This window comes from Erigeron canadensis, chromosome 2 (assembly GCF_010389155.1).
Source record: "Erigeron canadensis isolate Cc75 chromosome 2, C_canadensis_v1, whole genome shotgun sequence".
In the NCBI taxonomy this organism is placed as follows: Eukaryota; Viridiplantae; Streptophyta; class Magnoliopsida; order Asterales; family Asteraceae; genus Erigeron; species Erigeron canadensis.
Genome location: NC_057762.1, coordinates 34,735,769 through 34,756,603, shown reverse-complemented (window position 1 = coordinate 34,756,603; position 20,835 = coordinate 34,735,769). Strand labels below are relative to the sequence as shown.

At 34.4% G+C, this 20,835-nt stretch overlaps 1 protein-coding gene and 1 long non-coding RNA gene across 5 annotated transcripts; both read right to left on the bottom strand.

The window, feature by feature from the left end:
• Positions 1 to 4,737: 4,737 nt before the first annotated feature.
• LOC122589763 lies at positions 4,738 to 13,067 on the bottom strand. Of its 3 annotated transcripts, XR_006322330.1 has the most exons (4): positions 12,447 to 13,067; positions 11,243 to 11,392; positions 6,641 to 6,704; positions 4,738 to 5,782 (listed from the first exon to the last, which is right to left on the bottom strand). It is a non-coding gene; the product is annotated as an uncharacterized LOC122589763 (long non-coding RNA). The 3 variants fall into 3 exon arrangements; XR_006322329.1 differs by lacking the exon at positions 11,243 to 11,392 and having other exon boundaries at positions 12,447 to 13,064; XR_006322328.1 differs by lacking the exons at positions 11,243 to 11,392; positions 12,447 to 13,067 and having other exon boundaries at positions 6,641 to 9,686.
• A 4,219-nt stretch (positions 13,068 to 17,286) lies between these two features.
• LOC122587002 (60S ribosomal export protein NMD3-like) lies at positions 17,287 to 19,747 on the bottom strand. Of its 2 annotated transcripts, none has more exons than XM_043759058.1 (2): positions 19,672 to 19,747; positions 17,287 to 19,010 (listed from the first exon to the last, which is right to left on the bottom strand). In XM_043759058.1, the coding sequence occupies exon 2, from the start codon at positions 19,006 to 19,008 to the stop codon at positions 17,461 to 17,463; it is 1,548 nt and encodes a 515-aa protein (XP_043614993.1). In that variant the 5' UTR covers positions 19,009 to 19,010; positions 19,672 to 19,747; the 3' UTR covers positions 17,287 to 17,460. The 2 variants fall into 2 exon arrangements, with proteins under 2 accessions (XP_043614993.1, XP_043614994.1); XM_043759059.1 differs by lacking the exon at positions 19,672 to 19,747 and adding an exon at positions 19,182 to 19,203.
• Positions 19,748 to 20,835: the final 1,088 nt, after the last annotated feature.

Genomic DNA, 20,835 nt, shown 5'->3' with positions numbered 1-20,835 from the left:
TAAAAATAAAACTTATTTAATCTAATCCATAAAATATATTAATTTGATTAATAAATAATAACAATATATCTATATCTCAAACTAATAATTAATAATCTATTCACCTAAAAAAACGTGGTTGGAAATTTTCTAAGAGGGAGTTATGCCCTTTTTTCAAATGGGGATTAATGATCATTATATGTTATTTTAGTGTCTCACGAGAGTTATAAAAGTTGATGCAAATCAGGTCATTTTTCTAATGGGTGTTGGAGTTTGAAGTTTTTGTATCAAATTATTATTGTCTATATTAGTCGTCAAATTTAACAAAACATATTGAGTTTTTTTTTTTTTCACATTTTTTTTTACTTTATACTTTTAACAAAAATTGTCTTTTTCCCGTTTTACCTTTTTATTTAATTAATCATTTATAATTGCTACATGATTAACATCGTTTTTTTATTATTATTTCAACTATTCATAACACACATTTAAATAAAAAAAACTAACGAAATATATAACATAACTAATTTTTGTGAATTAAAGAGTATTTTTTTAATAATCATTAAATCAAAATGATTCACTGTCCTGCTAAAAAGACGGCTATTGCAACTTCATCCATGTTTTTCCCTTTTAAACGACACTATGAAAAAATAATCATCAATATGGTTTCTCAGTTTAATGTTTTCATTGGAATAAATTATTGCTTGATACGATGTTAAGTTCCCATTTTTGAGACAAGAACATGTTATATTAATGTTTGGAAAACTTAAATGGAACAAAAATGCGAAAAAACACCGTTAAGTAATCCGTAATAGAAAGCCCAAACGAGATGCGACGTGACAAAATCCAAAATAATGGTAATGGTAAGGGATATAGGCATAAAAAAGTTGCAATATATTGTTTGAAAAATCAAGAGGAAAAAAAGTATGCAAAAACCAATAAATAACCCGTAATAAATGGATCGGACGGGATACAATTCGACAAAATTTTACAAGATGTTACATGGACGAATAGTAACTCGCCACTTCATCCGTTCATTCCTCTTAATATTATGTATAATATAAATAAAAGTTTCAGTAATTTTTCTTTTAATTTTTGCATAATTAAAAAATAATGAGTAAATATAAGAAAAGTAATTTATTAAAGGGTGAGCCTCATACTCTAAATCGTTATAGATGATTCAACGAGGTAGCAAAATTACAATCCCAAAGCGTCAGGTAAAAATAACATTACTCTAAAATGAATGTGTCGAAGATAAAATTCTAAAGAAAGTTTTGTTTACTGTATTAGACTATTATGGAGTAGTTAGTTATTGGGTTTTTACTTATTATTATAGCTCAGTGGTTGAGCACCAATTTTACATATTAGAGGTCTTGAATTCGAGATATGGAAAACACATTTGAAAGATTTTTACAATAAAGTCCTCCAGTGAAGCAGGAAAAGGCAGAGTTTTATCCCAATTAAATGTCGTGCCTTCAGACAGTTTAGTTGAAAATTTCTCTTCTTATTGCGAGCAAATAATCTACACCTTTAAAAAAAGAATTAGGTTGACGCCAGCTAAACGCATTTCCAAGTTTATTTTCTACTTTAAGAAAGTGGACTAATATATATCCATTTGCTTTTCTCATTCCATCATCTTCCTAACCCCCTTTTCCTTTCTTAATAAATTATAACAGATGTCTTTGAATTGTAAAAATTAGACTAATAATTCATGATTATTTCCAACCGAAACTTAATATCGAACAGAATTTAATTTTTCTAATTAAAAGAGTTACATATTTCTCACACTGAAATTTCAATAGACATGGACTTACCAACATCTGTTAGTAGATTATTTCGATAATCAATTTTATATCTCACTCGATCATTACAGAATTGTATATCATTATTGTTAGTTGTGTGACTCGGTTTTTAAACGGGGTACATTACAAAAAAAAAGAAAAAAAAGAAAAAAAAGAAAGAAAGAAGTATACATGTCGATATTATATATGCCCTTGATAATATAAGGATTATAAATATTTCTCAAGAAAGGATTTGTGATTATGTGTTGGATAATTTATTTGATTGAGACATTAAGCACAAGCAAAAACACAACTTAACAAAGGTAAAGAGTTATATTTCCCTATAAAATTCTTAGATTTAAACCCTATTACATAAATATTTTTAAGGTGGCCACTAGGGGTGAGCAAAAACCAAACCACAAAAAACCGAAAAAACCAAACCACAAAACCACCCCATAATAAAAAACCGATTTTATGGTTCTTGTATTTAGAAAAACTAAATTAATGGTTCGGATTTTGGTTGCATATAATAAACCAAACTAAAAAAAAACAAACGGAACCGCATTATATATTATCAATAAAATTGAATTAAATTTTAATATTAATTATATATATATATACATCTCAAGATACTAGATCATAGTCTTTCATATGTATATAATGGGCAGTCCATTTATTGTCGTATTGCTCAAGATAACATACCCTAGCTTTTCATACGTGTGTGTGTGTGTATATATATATATAGTATACCCTATTTTTCTCAAAATCAACAAAGTAGACTTGTTCGATATTAGCGGTGTTTACCCTTTTTTAGTGGTGCTACTCCAACCTCGAGTATCACATATAAGGGTGAGCAAAAGTAAACCATAAACCACAAAAACCAAAAACCAATCCGAAAAACCAACCCGCTATAAACCATTTACAAATGGTTTAAAATTTTAAAAACCCACAATAATGGTTTGTGTTTGGTTTTAGCTAAAAATCGCACCATAATCACCCCTAGTGGCCACTGGCCAAAGATTGGCTATACGTGAAAAATCCCGATTAATCTGCTACAATGAGCTATAATGCCTTTTTTATTCAAGTCGTTAATTAACTGATTGTAGTTAGCATAATTAATAGTTAACTAATATTATACCAATGGGGTTGGTGGCTCATTAATAAGGTCTTTGACCTTGGGGAATCCACCTGGGTTCGAGTCTCACTTCCCATACTTTTTGGGGTGGATTACTAAGGATTTTTCGAGAATTATGGGTTTCATCTCAGACATGCATGTAAGTTAGGACTAGAAATAGATTAGAATGCCGTTCTAAAAATAAAAAAATAATAATAAAAAAAATTGATTGCAGTTAGCAATCGGATTACGGTCACATTAGGGCTCCGTTTGGTTTTAGAAAATATTTTATGGTTTCCATTTTTAATTTTCTAGAAAATGAGAAGGGTTTTTATTTTTTAGAATACAAATAAAAATTTTGAAAACGCGTTCTAATTTGAAAATTAAAAAATATGATAGGGATGTGAGAGGAAGGGAGGGGGGAAATGGAAAATGAAAATGAAAAACAAAAAACAAGGAAAAAATGTTTTTAGGTTTTCAATTGAAAAATAAAAAAATATTGTTTTTTATTTTCTTGAAAAATATTCTTAGAAAACTATTATTAGCTAGCGTTTTCTATTTTTCATGTGTTCTTGGAAAACAAAAATAGAAAACAAGGGTTCTTTTACACAACCAAACGCACCCTAGATTTCTAGTCGTACATAACTATGTTTTCCAATTTATTTTTCTTAGCATGTAAGTTAGCATTTGTGTGTGTGGATATAGTCGAACCAATGGTTCCTTTTATCGTAATATAAGATTCGACCAATTAAACTAAAATAAAACACAATAATCATGATTGATATTCTTTTGGTCGATCAATTAATTCATTTTAAATTTCCATCTTTATTATAATTTAAACAAATAAGTTTATTTCAAAAAGATAAAGAAAACCACTACACAGGAATCCCGCTAACATAAGCGGCATGCTGCATTCTCTCTATCGTACTGTCCAAAGTACCTCACTCGTACACCCACTTTTTTTTTTTCCTTTACACTTTTTCTTTTTCTATTATTGGCTCTCAAAAAAAAAACTTATTAAAGTTGATCAAGTTCCACTAAAACCTGTGTAGGTTAGCTGCATTTTTGGATTTTTTTGGAATACTTAGGCTCTAGGAAACCATACACACAACTTGTATGTTTTGCTTCTCTATGTTGTAACCTTTGTTGGGAAAGGTTTTTCTTTTGTATAAAATGCCAAGTTGTTTGTTGTTTTTTACTTAAAAGAAAGACCATGTGCATTTTATATAGGTAGAGGTAGGAGCGTGTGAGAAATATAACAATGTCAATATAATTCATGAATTCATCCGTCACTCCAAATGAGGAAACGAGAACAGAGCTGCAATTCAAGTACACACATCAAATCGAATGCGACTAACAGTTCGAGAGCTGACACCAGATTGAACGCGACTGAGTTCTCAAATTATTTGGACCTCCTATGTTTATGAGATCTGGAATTGTTTTAATAAAACTTTAAGCAGTAAGGAAAAAGGTCGTGTGATTCACGTACAGGCACCTCCTTGGAGCTGCCGTCGAGCTATATATGCCATTAACTCATTGAGTCATTAACTACTTAGCTACTAGAAAACTCATAAGGTTAAGCTCAATGTCTAAAATACAAACAGACAAAAAAAATAAAAAAGATCACATTTCTCATATTGACAATCGCTTAATATACCAAATTCTATCTCTTCCTATCACTACAACCACATAAAATTTGGCAAAAAAGGTGGGGTAGAGGTTTTTCAAAAGTCCTGGTTCCAGACATATGTGTAATTTAGGAGTAAAATAAAATGCCAGTTAAAAAAAATAAAAACTAAAATCCTTAATATTCGGAGTAACAATAAGGTTTTCAAGACTAGCAGCAAGATTAGGAGGGGGACGAATAAAATCTTCATGACAAATTAGGCAAAGCAAATTTCAACGGAAAGGGTTTAATTGTAGTTATAGCTATTTTTTCTAGAACCAAGTGATACAAGTTGCTTGTCGCTACACACTACAGTCTACGGCTCTTTATCGGGAAAACTTTATGCATGAACTCCACCAAATTAACTGCATGACTAATGCAAGAGAAAAAGAAATCGATCCGAAGATCCATTTGTTAATTCTTATGACTCTAACAATAGCATCATGTTTAAGAACAGGTTGTTCTGAATAGAAGAAAGTCTGCCTGTGGGTAAAGTGTCGTGTTAGCAGCAGCCACCTACTGATCAGGGTTGGCTTGAACTCAAGATGACGACTCACATATTTGATCCTGAATCGCAGACTTAACCATATAAGCTTTGCTCAAGAACCGCACCATTCATAACCTCTTTTCCAACTCCCAGCTTGACTTTAATCCTTTTAGAGTGAGGTTCCATCCAGATAAACACTGCATGAATCAACCTTGCTTATTTCAAAATCAATTTGAGCTTTATGCCAAGTTCTAGGTAGCTGCAAGTAGCAATCACATTCAGGGCAGTGAATGATGATAGCATGCTTAGGAAGAACTTTGACACACATATTGGCATTTAGCAAGCCTCCGAGGCCATTCGCTAACACAACACACTAGCATCAAAGATTTACCAAACCATAACATAAATTTGCTACATCAAATGACAAACAACTGATGAACTTCTAGTGATGTAATTTTCATTATCACTGGAAATTATGCCAAGTAGTTCTAAACTTTACCAAAAAGACCAACTCCAGAACTTAAAACTAGCAGATCCCCAAGACTGATGTTTACGTCATTCATGGTGGTTCATCCACGGATACGTTACTAGCTTTAGTAGAGTGTTCAGGCATCATGACACGTCCACCCAAGGAGTCAACCGGATGTGTGTCCAAGGCCCACCTTTTCATCCCATTGCAACCATGGGTGGTGGTGGTGGTAGCAACCCTGCCCTGAATAGAAGATGTTGCACTGGATCTGAGGGTTGTGCACCAACTGATAACCAATACAAGAGATTGAATGTAAGAAATAAAAGATGACATTGCCACTATTCTTTTTAAAATCCACATGTACTTGCTACCCTATCATTACCAAGATTTCTATGTTTTCCAGAAATCATGTTACAATAGTTAAAAGTTCAAAATATAAAACTTGCCGGTTTACTCTAAAGTCAACCTATACATGTAAGTATATTTGTTTAATTCATTTGGGAGGCAATAATAAGACTAAACAGAATAACTGTAAAGTAGACAAACACACTGATAGTGTTTCTTACATGTATTATCAGCTTAATTTACCTTAGTCGTTTACTAGAGCCTAAACTGTCTTTCATTTTCAATCAACTAGCATCTTACATTGGAAATGCAAGCAGCATAATTTTGGTCTTGTTATTTAAACTAGTAAAAATTATTATAGTTTACCACCCAAAAAAACATCGGTTTTCCAGTATTAACCATCCAATTTAAGATAAGCAACACTCATCATATTCACACAAAAACATGACGTTACATATATATCACAAAAAAGTATTCGTTCCCGATTTATGAATTTTATTATTTGCTATTTTCGAATAAAGTGTCCATCAAACAAGTATCAGCAAGCCCATCCATTAAATTTAATCTTATCTTAAGAAGCAATGACATGTACAGCTATTTATATTAATAATAATCGAGCAACATTTTTTTGTTTCATCACAAGGAAGCAATTTGTATTCCAGTGGTTTACACGACACGTCCTTCTGCAACTATAGTGCACAAACGAAACATTTCAAACATCTTAAATGTAGATACTGCCAATTACATATCAGCAAATGATAAACAAAAAGACTGAGAAATTATCAACCAGAAAACTTACTTCACATGTTTGAAATTAAGTCCCATTCGTTTACCACCATCTTGACCTGTATTAACCATTGAGTCTACCAACAAAAAGCAGCCGGTTATCAGTGGCTTCAATTAAGAAACACAGTAGGAATTACAAACAGCTGGATTTTCGGGTTTATTGGATGTACACTATGAATGCAAGTATCTAAGTATCGAGACCTTAAGTTACAATACTCAGTTCCCAGTAAGAATATGCCAATATGAAAGTCAAATAATCGGTTTTTACTGATAAGTTTGATACTAGCTGCAGCAAAACTGATCATCAAATTGTACATTTGCCCTAACTTTATCAATAACTCATAATATAATCACAATGATACATTTTAAACCAAGCGGTAAACACGCAGTTTTATTACTAACTTAGTGACTTTAAATTGCGCTTGCAAAACGGCAGATTCAAAAGGCAGGTCAACCTACTTGTTCAGAAACATGTTCTCTCTCTGATTTTTTTTTTTTTTGTGTGCAAATAAGCAGATTTCCAAATGATTTGTCAAACACTAGTTTCTGACTATTCGCGGTTTGCAAACACCATAATCAAATAACCCTACCTCTTCACAAATTCGGAAGAGCCTCTTGGCAGGATAAAATTATAACTTTGAAAATCATACTTCATGATCTTTTCCACTCGTACATGGAAACTGATACAAACCTCAAGGTTTACACAAAAAAAAAGACGAGTCAAAGCAGCTGATGAGAATCAGGAGCAATTTAATGCTATTTCTGGATTCTGGGTGGACCCATTGGGTGAGCAAACTATTGGGCAACTTGAAGCGAAAGAAGCAGTTCAGATCCTTCAGATTAGGGGCAGTTAACTTCAGTTTTATTATATTAGCAGGCCTACGTTTTAGTTTGGTTATTCAAGTATTTTTCTTTCATGTAATAACATTATAATGGAGACATGCCATCTCGAATTTGGCTTTTCTTTCATCAAACTTTGAATCACTTTCCCGCTTATCCTTATGATCTTTAATACTATTTATCATTGGTTCCATTGCCAAGAAATTTGAAAGCATGCTACAGACCCGATTCAGATGAAGGCAGTAACCCACCAGACCCAATTGCAACATAGTTGGCCACCATAGCTAAAAAATTAAATAAACTACAGAGAGATGTTGTGGCTCCCAAAACACAATCGCACCATAAGAACTGATTAGATAGCAATTTCAAAAAGCAAGACGAGGGTGAATCATTCTGACATCCTCATAGGTACCGCCCCTAAAACGAAATTGATTTTCCCACATTTAGTGATGCCGTGATGGATACCCTCAAGGTTGCGTCCTTAAGGCTGAGAAGTATTTCCTTCACTACAATATATCGGAAGAAAAGAAGGTAGATGTTGCGTGAATGCACTTGGAAGGAGACACACTAGATTTGTATCCCTGGCTTTCCACTGACCAACCGAAACGGTATTGGGATAAAATAATTCGTGCCCTAAAGAAAATTTTTGGGCCTGCGGAGATTCAAAACTCAGATGAACATTTGTACAGCCTAGGAATGGTACAAGAGTACCGACAAGAAATCGCTACACGTTCTTCCTGGGTTTCTAATTGGCCTGGACATTGTTTCCTAGGGGTGTTCCTCAATGGCCTCAAAGAAGAACTGAAAGCGGATGTAAGAATTCAGAAACCGAGAACGGTATACAGAGGGTGAGTTTGCTTTGTAATTTGGGCCAACCTGGACAGCACCTTCAAACTCAAAACAACCGACCCCAAATCTTCAACTTATACACCAGCCCCATCCACCAACTTCAAAAAACCCCAACGAATTTCTGATGCAGAAAAAAGTCCTGCTGCTCAGGGGTGAGTGTTACCTGTGTGGGGACATACGGACCAGGTCATAGGTGTAAAACAGGCACTCTAAAGGTGCCGGAAGTAGCGGAGACTTCGATGAGAAGCCCTTTAATGAGGCCGATCAGACAGAGGGAGATAATAGCAATGTTGCCTAGATCAGCTTACATGCGATTTTTGGTAAACCTTATAGTTATGATAGTTCAAGGTATATTGGAATCTACTGAGTTACTAGTTTTAGTTGATCGGAGATCCACAATTTCACCTCAGATGTATTGGCAAATGAATGAAACTTGATACCCAAGCAATGACACCTTTTGGTGTTCAAATAGGGACTCACACTTCAAATCAATGCCTCAAAGATGTTCAGAACTTTTATCCTTTTTCAGTGGGTGGTGCAGATTTGGTATTGGGAATTTAGTGGCTGTTCGACCGGGCAGATTTGGTATTGGGAATCCAGAACTTTTATCCATTTTCAGTGGGTGGTTCATATTTGGTATTGGGAATTCAATGGCAAACGTACAAACTCTAGAGTATTATAACGGGGACCCTAAAGTCATCAAATTTTCAACATTTAGCTGTTCGACCGGGCAGTAATCCCGAAATTCCAACCCTATTACGACCTGTTATAAAACACCATAACCACGTTTTTGAAGAGCTGAAAAATCTTTCCCCATAGCATCCACAAAACCACTCAATTCCCCTACTTTCAAACTCGACGCCTCCCAAATACGTTCATATCAATACCCCCACTCTCAAAAGGCTGAAATAGAGAAACAAGTGGAAGAATTGTTAGTAGCAGGCTCTATTCGATCAAACAATGATCAATTTTCATGCCAGATTTTGTTGGTCAAGAAGGGTAATACTTGATGTGTGTGGATTACAGGGCTCTAAACAAGGTTACTATAGCCAATAAGTAACACTCCCAAATATTGATGAACTGTTAGATGAGTTGTCTGGCACACGGTGTATTCAAAGTTAAATTTACATATCAGGGTACACGACACGGACATACCAAAAAAAGCCTTTCACAGTCATTCTGGGCACACTGAGTTCAAGGCTATGCCATTCGGCCTAACACACACTCCCTTTACATTTCAGGCTGTCATGAACGACTTATTTCGCCCCTATCTTTGTTGTTTTACACTAGTATTTTTCGATGACATATTACTATATTAGTATACATCCCCGACATGGAGCAGCACCTCTCACATTTGGAACAAACCCTGAAGTTACTATACAACCACCAGTTTCTTTGGACAATCCACGGTTTCCTTTCTTGGACATGTCATCACTGCACAGGGTGTACAGGTTGAAGTGTTGAACAGGAGAAAGCCTCAGTTGTACAATCATGGCCTACTCCTTCTAATGTCAAAGAAGTTAGGAGATTTCTGGGTCTCACACTCTCACATGTTACTACCGGCGTTTTGTGCAAAATTATGGTATGATTGCACGTCCCCTAACAAGCCTTACTAAGAAAGTCGGGTTTGTGTGTTGTCTAGTGTGACGCGTCATCAGCAAGAGTTGGACCTATTTTGTCTCAAGAGGATCACCTCATAACCTATTTCAGGAAAGGATTTTCTCCAACTAATCGGGTTAAATCAGCATACAATCGAGAACTATTAGGCATTGGTTCTTGGCGGTAGGGCGTATCGTCATTCATATGATCATTACACCTTGAATGTCTTATTGGAGCAGAGACTTACTACAATCGAACAACGGTTATTACTCATACTCATGCCCTGTGATTTTTCTATAAGCCATATAGCTGGGAAAGGAAATACGGGGGCGGTTGAACTCTCTAGGAAACTCCAATCAAGTGAACTATTGAACTCTGTTGGTTCCCTACCGTCTTGAAATCACTAACATCAGAGTGAGGCTTCAACAAGATTTTTTAAGGGCAGAGTGATTATTCCTAATATACCCAATCTTAAATTAAATTGCATCAAGAATCACACTTCTCCAATGGGTGGACATTTAAAGACTTTTAAACGCTTGTCTACTTATTTTATTGGCCAAATATGAAGCAGGAATTACGGATAATTGTGCAGCAATGCTTGGTTTGTCAGCATCGAAGTACCAAACATTATCCGCAGCAGGTTTACCACAGCCCTTAGCAAACCCGGTTCAAATATGGGAGGATATTTCTATGGATTTCATTGTGTGCCTGCTAAAATCAAACAGGTTTACTACCATCTGAGTGGTGGTTGATTGCCCAAGTTAATATGCCCATTTCCTAGGTCTAACTCAACCCTATAGGGCTAAAAGCGTGGCTGCCATATTTTGTAAGGAAATCGTCTGTCTACATGTAGTTCTTCGCTCCATAGTTTGTGATTGGAATGTCAATTTCATGAGAATCTTTTGGCAGGAACTCTTTCGTTTGAGCAACTCTTAGCTGCAATTAAGCACTAGCTACCATCCTCAAACAGATGATCAAACCGAAGTAATAGTGATACGTACTATTGATACAAATTATGTTCTAATAATGCATCCATTTGAGAAACGCTCTTGGGCACCTGATACTTAACCAGTCTGCAGCGGTATTTGGGTCATAAGTAAATTTAGTGACCTGATCCAAATCCATGTATATGTAACTTATATAACCCAAATTGTACAATTTGATACTTAAGTACTTAACCAGTCCGCCACAGTCCTAGTTCCTTTCTGATATATATTTGATTCCATAAATGAAGAGATTATGTGGAAAACAGGGACGGAGAGAAAGAGAGAGGAAGAGAACAATGCAGCAAAAAAATTAAGGAGCTTTCAAGAGAGGTTAAAAGTACCTTGTTGTTCTGGTAGAGAAGATGATGATAGCAGTTATCTTTTACTTTTAGTCTGCTGGCATCTCCTTATTGGCTTAAATTAAATAACAAGGATCTGACGAATTCTAAGATATCCATTGTTGTATCTGACAGTTTAGGCTCTTCCCAGATCTAATATGACAATCTTAAATAATGACTTAACAATTTAATATCGTTCATGTTTAAAGTCAATAAAATCAACAATCTAGATGAAAAGTCAATAAAAAAGAGTTGACTCACCGAGTAAATTTTCATATTGCATTATCATTGGCTTAAAGGGCGTCACATGGATCACCAATTTAATCCAACGGACACAAACTAAACATGAAAAGAGAACCAATTTGAGGGCTTTTATATTCAAGACTTGATATAGCAGAGACTGGATCTGCTAAACAGTTTTGATGGATGGGGTTTACAGTCAGCTATCATATTGACCAATAGAGAGTGTCAATATAGATAGTAATCAGTTCACAACAGCACATGGAAGCATTTTAGAAAGAGAGGCGACCTTGCAATCACCAGGATATAATTTGTGATGTAATCGTGCAAGCATATTATTCTGTTTGGTACAAAGTTACCAACTTACCATGTATAATGTTCAAAAGAGATTAGAGGTGGCAATATATGAGCAGGTCATGTGGGTTGCATAACGAGTTTGGGTTAAAACAGACCCGGGCCGGGTTGTCCCACATACACAATTTTAGTATTTTGTACAATTGTAAAAAAAAATTATAGATGGTGATTGTGTTAATTATAACTACAAACCCGTAGTATTACAATCATAATCTGAATCTTAAAAATAAAACAAAACTATGAGGTTGTATGCATTTAAGTATAGATGTTGGGACGTTGGGTGCTTTAAACCCATTTGACCCACTCAGCTTATCACTTTTTTTTTTGGCCCGTTTGAGATAAAACACAACATAAATCAAGTACTACTTTCATCCTCCCCTCACTATTGTGTGGGACTTTTCAGTAAAAGTACATGGGTCACCAGGGTTCAGTGTAAAAGGATTCTATGGAAATACAAAGTGACTTCTAGTCATCAGGTTTAAGGTAACAGATATTTTCTACAGAGGGTCGCATTATTGTAGATATTAAATCAGTAAAATAAAAGATCCAGTCATCAAGTATAAGATAACGGATATTTTAAAAATTACGGTTTATGAGAGTTGATATCAGTTACCTCAGTTGGAGCTCCAACAAGGCCAGTTCATATTATAAAGATACTTGTTCAGAAAAAAGCATTCTGAACAACCTTTCTTCTGAGTTCCCAGTTTCCTTTCCATTTGCAAAGGCTGCTTCTTACCAAAGATTCAAGGTGAATTTCGCCACTTTGCTTCCCTATTAAACGTTCAGGGTCGATTGCAAATCAATCCACTAGTCCAAGATTTTCTGTCAAGCTTTCTGCATCTTCTATTCATCAAGCTATCAGTCCATGCTCATCCATTAGCAGGCAACAAGAAAACAATATAATTTCAGTTTTTTGATATAGGTAGAGATTTTAAGTATAAATATAATGGTAGAAGGTCACCTCAAACAAACAAAACTAAAAGCACATGACGCTCTACTGTATTTAAAGCAGTTTTCTTTGCATTTCTGTGTAATTACGGAAACCATCTGTGGATTTGAGATATCAATTTGTGTGACCACAAAGACAAAGCACAAAAGCTATGCAAGTCTACTCTAAGAAAACCAGAACCTTTTCAAAGCCTTGCTTAGCATGTACAAGTCATAGAAATATAATATAGTACAAGTGTACAACCACAAAAACCCTTTATTTTATGGTAGGATGTTCTCCAGAAAGCAATTGCCTTGAATGGTTTGCTTTTGATCTAGAAGATGAATCATTATATACATATTATCATGTAAGCACAAATTGCTATATAATGCTCATCAAAATCCTAGATATAGCATAGAGGAAGCTATTACAGTCTTTTAGGCAATTTACATAACCTTTTGTATCACTTTCTTCTTCGGTATAACGGGAAATATAGAATAACATATGTAACATCCTCAGATGAGTATCATATTGACCACTCATCAGTGTCAATATAGATAGAAATCAGTTCATGACAAGACAAATCAGTAGCACATGGAATCATTTTAGAAAGAAGAGCAACTTGCTATCAATGCAATCATGCAAGCATACCATAAAGACAGTAACCTTGTGGTGAGTATAAGTTTACTTGATATCAAAAAGCAAAATACCATTAGTAATTCTTGTGTAAAAACATATTTAATACGCATTTTCTGTACTTAAATAGCAGTGTCACGTCAAAACATGAATGATAAATAAAGTCAAAATCACATTGAATTGGATAATTCGAAAGCAAATGCAATTTCTGCAACCAGAAGAGCCTACATACACACTCTCAACTCTCAGGTACAAGCATCAAGAATAGAAGTTGAAACAGGTAATTAGGTGTTACAGTAGTTGGGAAGTACAAAACCAATTAAAAAACATATGCAAACCTTGTCCCCGTTATCAAAAACATCAAAACCACATGATCCTCGCTACAACCACCACCTAAATACACACGATCAAACCCTCAAGTACAAGCCTCAAAGTACAAAAGAAGTTGAAACGGGTGATTATGTGTTGTCATAGTTGGGAAATACAACAGCAAGTGAAAACTTTAAAAACGTCAAAAGTCAAAACCAGAAAAATTAAGGGACTTCAAAAGCTAAAGCATTTGAAATGGGGGATCAGAGCAGTTGAAAAATCAAACATACGTAATCCCATTATTTAAGATGTCAAAACCAAATAAAGTAAGAGAGTTCAAAAGCTAAAGCAATCCCCTCTACACCAACAACCTAGATACACACTATCATACTCTCAAGCACAAGCCTCAAAGTACGAGAGAAGTTGAATTGAGTGATCAAGTGTTGTGATAGTTGAGAAATACAAAAGCATTTGAAAAATTAACACATGTTGCCCCATTATTTATAAAAAAAAAAGAAGTCAAAAACACATTAAGTAGGGGAGTTCAAAAGCTAAAGCAATCCCCGCTACACCAACAACCTAGATACACACAATCATACTCTCACGTACAAGCCTCAAAGTACGAGAGAAGTTGGATTGAGTGATTAAGTGTCGTGATAGTTGGGAAATACAAAAGCAGTTGAAAAAATTAACATACGTAGCCCCATCAAAACCACATAAAGTTAAGAAATTCGAAGCTAAAACAATCCCCACTACAACAACAGCCTATATACACACACAATCAAACCCTCATGTACAAGCCTCAAAGTACAAGAGCATTTATTACAAGTGTTTAGGTGTTCTTGTAGTTGGGGAATACAAAAACAGCTGAAAAAGTTAAAACATATTTAACCCCATTCGGTGAAACGTCATCAAAGAAAGTGAGGGTAATCATAAGAAAAATACCATGAGTTATACTCGAAAAACACAGTATATTTATTAAAATATATAGCAAATCCAAAAATCAACATAAATAAACAGAAAATCCCCATATCAAACTTTTGCTACAACAACCAAGAAAAAGAAAACGAGAAGTGAAAACAACACAAGAATTTATGCCCAAAACATTAAACAGGAAGTGTAAAAATCCATAAAAGTAATAGGAAAAATATATATGTATGTATATGTATATGTGTGTGTGTGTGTGTATAAATTGTAGACAAACCCTGGGCAGATAATCAACAGGCATAATAACAATGAATACAAAAATTAGGGCACAAAAGTAGAAGAAATAATCAGATGTTTTAATAATAAAGAAGTAATATTTGGGGGCCGTACCTGATGATACATGAACCACTGAAGAAGAAGATGTTTAATGAGAAAAAGAATTGTGATTTTTGAAACAGATAGGCGCGCGGCGGTGTATGATTTTATTAATGATTGATGAAAGGAATATAAAGAAGACGGTGTATGATGTTATTGCGGTGGCGCCACCATTCATTGCGTTTCAAATAAGCAGCAAAAATTAGGGATTTTTATTTATTTATTTATCTTTATAAGCCGCGTTTTCAAATCAACCGCGTTTTTTAAAACACATATTTTAGTTAAGGCCTTAAGGGGCGATTATATTGGCGTTTGCATTTGTTATATGGATAAACAGTAAAAAATGAATGAAATTTAACTTTTTACCTACTTTTTTTTTACGAAAAATCTTTCTTTTTATATAAAAAGGAAAAAATTATTCATAAACGATACCAATTAAAAAAAATTCAACCAATACAACAATCAATTATATCGCTAATAGGGGTTTTTTAAGCCACTATACTCATGACAAATTAAATTTTTTACCCTAGATGAAAATCAGAGAAAAAAAAACTCAAAAACATAGCCGAATAAAAGATCTTGTCTTTGTTGTTGATTACCCAATATTGTACATTTCCTGTTATGTGAGCCAAAGACAACAACCGATAACCATCTTTGTTACTTGTCTTTTGTTTTGAGAAACCCTTAAACCATCGACCCAAGCCATGAGGTCCTTCGGGGTTAAGCTGCATAGTTGATCCACCTCAAGCTACTTAGCAATATAGCCCAAATCCTATTATTAGGAAATAAAAAGTAAAAAGATATGTATTTTCAGAATACACATGGGGCAAAAAATACTAGAAATGTATGTCTCTTTTCGCTAGATTTATACGATTTTGTAAATAATCGAAAACCAATCCTAGAAATATTCTTAGCATCAATAGCTAGTTTTAGCAGTTGAACATAGAAGCTCAAAGACCTATTGGAATTCCAATTCCATTTATCGTCCCCTTAAGTAAACGAATATCTTGACAAAATGCCAGGAACATCCTTCAGTTCGGCTTCTTTTGTCCCTCATCTAACACCAAAGTTGTAAATATCGTTTTTCGGTATCGTTGGTCGACTACCGATAAGCGATATATCGGAGATATATCGGAAATATATCATCTCGGTCGACTACCGATAAGCGATATATCAGGGATATATAGGCCGAGATAACCGAGATTTACAACCATGTCTAACACGCTTCTCCATTTTGAGCTTAGACCCCCTTTTGTCCATCTGCTACTAACCAAGCAGCAACTCTAATCTACCTCTAGGGCTCTAGTCTATATAAACGTGAAAAACTCTGCGCCAATGGAGAACTATCAATCCAAATGTTGTTCCAAACAATGAAGGCATGAGGACAATAAAAAACAATGAAGAGCCATCATGGCATTCTTTTATCTACCATTCTCCCAAAAATAACATTTCGATGGCATAAATCAGGTGTGATAAAGACATAGACCCCAAGTGTAAACCCCTGACCATCCCATCCTCTTTTAAATCCTCAAAAGCTACATGGAGACCCTTCAATAAAGAGTCAAACATATTGTAAAAAAAGAAAGAAAAAATAAATAAATGTCGATCAAAACAATTTCATTTCATAATAAACTTCAAAGAAAATATTGATGAAAGGTTAAAAATTGTAGTGTACGGTGTACCTAAATATATAAGTTTGTAGAATTTCTTGCAATTGTTTGTGACCTTGAATTGAATATTAACTAAGATTCTACACAAGCAATTGAAAAAAATATGTAAAATCCGCTAAACAAAACTGATCAAATATCGTTGTATCTTTATCAAGGGTGAATTTGTACATGAGATTTTTTTATCTACTAACTTTATTTTAAATGCTCGAACAGTTCACTTTTTTTACTAAAACTTTTGCTTCCCTTATCAAACTCTGAATGCTTTTATATATTTTTATCCTCTACTTCATGACACTGCCATGCCAAGGTCTCAACCCTCCTGCTTTCTTATTGCTGACAGCCAAAGGCAATTCATATTTTAAAACATGCATCAGAGAGAAAAGACTATCGGTTTTAATGGGTGTTTTGTTCTTTTTCCGTCCCAACCCCATTCTCTTATTCTTGGTTTTGTTTCTTCCCTGTGTGACCCATTCTCGCAACACTAAATTATAACGTCCTAAATGGAGAAGCTTTTTTAAGTTTTTCAGGCCATTTCTGGGGTCGAAGACCAAGAGTCAAAAACCATATTACTAACTGAATCCACTGGGAAGGCTTCAAAAACACAGAAATTCTTATAAAAACCGCAACATAAAGAACTTTATTAGATTATAAATTTTAAAGACGATATCAAAACTGCCAAAGCTTTTTCATAGATTTTCACAATAGAAAGCAAATAAACAGTACATAAAAAGAACACTCAACCTAACACATACGGATTGAACTGTAGCTTGTTCCAAATTTGATTATTCGTTCATATCTTCATCTTCAGCATCTTCTATATTTATGTCATCTAATTTGAGGTCATCAAGCAGCTCTTCTAATGGCACAGAAGGCGCATCCTCACCATCAGCCACGGAACCCATTTCTGATGGCTGATATTCTTTGTCTCGATACAAAGAGATATTAAATCTTATATCAGGGTTCTCTTCAAGATCAATCAAGAACTGTTCATAATCTTTGTTTGTCTTTTCTTCATCGGCTCTACCCCTAGTCTCACTCGCATCAACCTCCATATTGATTCTTTTAAGCTTCCAAGCACGAGGTTTTCCACGCTTCCTTTGCCTGTTTTCTTCATAACTTTTCTTAACTAAAATAACTTCAGGAATCACAAGACCTTTATATTTGTCAAGATCCACATCATTACTGTTAGCAGAATGCATATCATAACCAAGAGCATAATCACCGGGACTCAAAAGATGTCCCAAATGAGTCCTAATAAAAAACATGGTATCATTCTTCCCAAAATCAGACACACGAGCCACCTGAACATCAGCCATCATATACTTTGAACCACCAATCTGAACCTCTGATGAAATCAGATCAACATCTAAGACTACATATTCCACAAGCTGTTTAGAAGAAAGAAGTGAAGTGAAAGATGTCCTCCAGTATTGCTCAGCATCAAGAAAACAGTGCCTTAGAGTCAGCGGATCCAGCAAAGCGATACTGTTGGTAACTTTTGTGCAGATGACAATTGGGCCAAGGTTTCCAAGACTAACGGCAAGTTTAGGCGGGAGACAAATCAAATCTTCACGACAGATTGGGCAAATTTCAACAGAAAAGGTATATTTGTAGTTATAGCTATTGTTTTTAGAATCTTGCGACACAAGTTGCTTGTCACTACGGCTCTTAATTGGGACAACTTTCTGCATGAACTCCACAAACTTAATAGCATGACTACGGTTAGAGAAAAAGAAATCAATCCCACGATCCATTTGTTTAATTCTTATAGCCCTAACAGCAGCATCATGTTTGAGAATAAGCTGCTCCAAATAAAAGAAAGTCCGCCTGTGGGAAACATGTTGTCTTAGCTGCACAGCAGCCACCCATTGATCTGGGTTGGCTTGAACTCTAGAACACGACTCACACATCTGATCCTGAACCACATACTCGACCATATAAGCTTGTTCAAGAATTGCACCATTCATAACCTCTTTTTGAACTCTCAGCTTGACTTTAATCCTTTTGGAGTGAGGTTCAGTCCAGATAAACTCTGCATGAATCAACCTTACTTTATTCAAATTCTTCAACCTCTTAACACAGAACGTCAAGAGTTCTTTTGATTCTACTTGGGCTTTAAGCCAAGTCCTAGGTGGCTGCAAGTAGCAATCACATTCAGGACAGTGAATGATGATAACATGCTTTTGAAGACCCTCTGTTATATCTACTTCAGAACGTAGACATTTGACACACATATTTGCAGCATTTGGGGGCATCAGGATACCACATTTGCAACATAGCACACTACCTACAGTTTGGTGTACCGTAAACATTCCTGCTTCTCCAGCCATTGCTGCCAACATAAGAAAAGTAGAAAACAAACTTAGATCACTTATATAACTAATATGCCCCTCCAATTCAATACGTAAGTACACTTCGAGGATTCTCATTTAGTCAAGGATACTGAAAATGTCGTTCTATGTGTTGCTTGTTCAAACTATGTTAGGAGAAAACAATAACATACCGATTAAAATCACAAAACTAAATCAGCCATCGTCTTAATCAGCATGCACAAACCAGAGATCTTACTAGATTTATGAAAGTCTTATATAATGGAAATCCCAGCGTTGTATATCTATAACCATACAACTTATACATTAAGAAAACCAAATAGGTCAGGCAATATATAAAAAAATTCCCAAAAAGCCAATAAGCTCAAATTTACTAACTTAATAGCTAAAATAAAAAAACAAGCTCAAATTGATAAGCTTTATAAGCTGTTTACATTGAGCTGATCGGCTTTCCAGAAGCCTATAAGCCAATACAAATAAGCTAAACCCAAACCAAACACACCCTTAATCAAAATGAAAAAATAAAAAGGGATATAAATATACAGTGTCTACTCTAACTGAATAATTTAATACATACAAAAACAAAAGAAATACATACAAATATATTATTTACCGATCAAATAAATTAAATAAATGGCAACTGAAATTTGAAGAAAAACGTACCAAAAGTAAGGGAAGGGGCGGGGGCAGGGATAAAGAATGAGAAATTGTATTTAGGGTTTTAAGAGGCGGTCCAAGGTTTTTGTGTGTATTAATAATTAAAAAAAAATTAATACTAATACATTGGACCCCAGTCATATATTTCTATGAAAAGGCCCAATTTATTTTAATGGGTCAAAGTCTAATAAAGACCCAAACAATTGTCTTCAAAACAAAATAGCCCAACTTTTCTAGCTTTTGTTTATCTATAATACCTTATAAAGGAAACTAGTTCCTCTCCTTTACTTAATTAAGAACCTGATAAGACAAAAATACCCTTAAATAATCTTCCTTGCTATGCACCTTCTCATGTGATATACCAACTATACCCTTCAACTATTTTCATCTCTAAAAAAGTACTCTCACCGCCATCACCGGACCGTCTTCCCCACCACCACCACCGCCGCATTGCGCGGATACCATGCTCGTTAACAAGAAAACGTATTTACCTTTGAGGCTTTGAGAGTTTGAGATATGTGATGTTTTATTATTGACCTTAAGCTTAAAATAACATAATCAAAGTCTTATAAGAATTATTATAGATATAGATAATAACGACATTTAAATGTCCTTTGCTAAAATCATATATTTTTGCTTGATAGTATTTGAGGTGATTTATTAACCGAAAGGTCACTTGTGTGAATAACTATGTACTGTGTAAAAATTTGCTTCTAAAGATTAAAAACAAAACATAATTCTTGCTACAGAGTTTTGAGTTGTTTTTGTAATGGATCTTTCAGTAGAATGTAATGACAAGATTGTATTAGTTGATCCATCTCAAAATGAATGTAACTTAACCAAAATAGAAAAGTTACATTCATTTCCAAAATAAATACCTTAAGCATTTTACCTTGCAATATATATATTTTTCTTTTAAAACCGATTTAAATGACTACAGATACTGTAAACTTTGTGTTTTTATGAAAAAATTTACTTCAAGCCGATTGATGATAAATATGTTTAAATAATATTCCTAAAGACCTATATTACATATTTGATGATTTGATAAACTATATGAATTATCATTACCCCATGTATCTTTATCATATTTTTAAGGCTTTTTTAAAATATGTTTTAATAATTTGCACCAACATTCTGTTGGCTATCTAGAAGAAAAACAAAATCCAA

What these genes read in the sequence shown, in the direction of transcription:
- LOC122587002 (XM_043759058.1), bottom strand. Translation starts at nt 19,008, where the DNA reads ATGGCTGGAGAAGCAGGAATGTTTACGGTACACCAAACTGTAGGTAGT.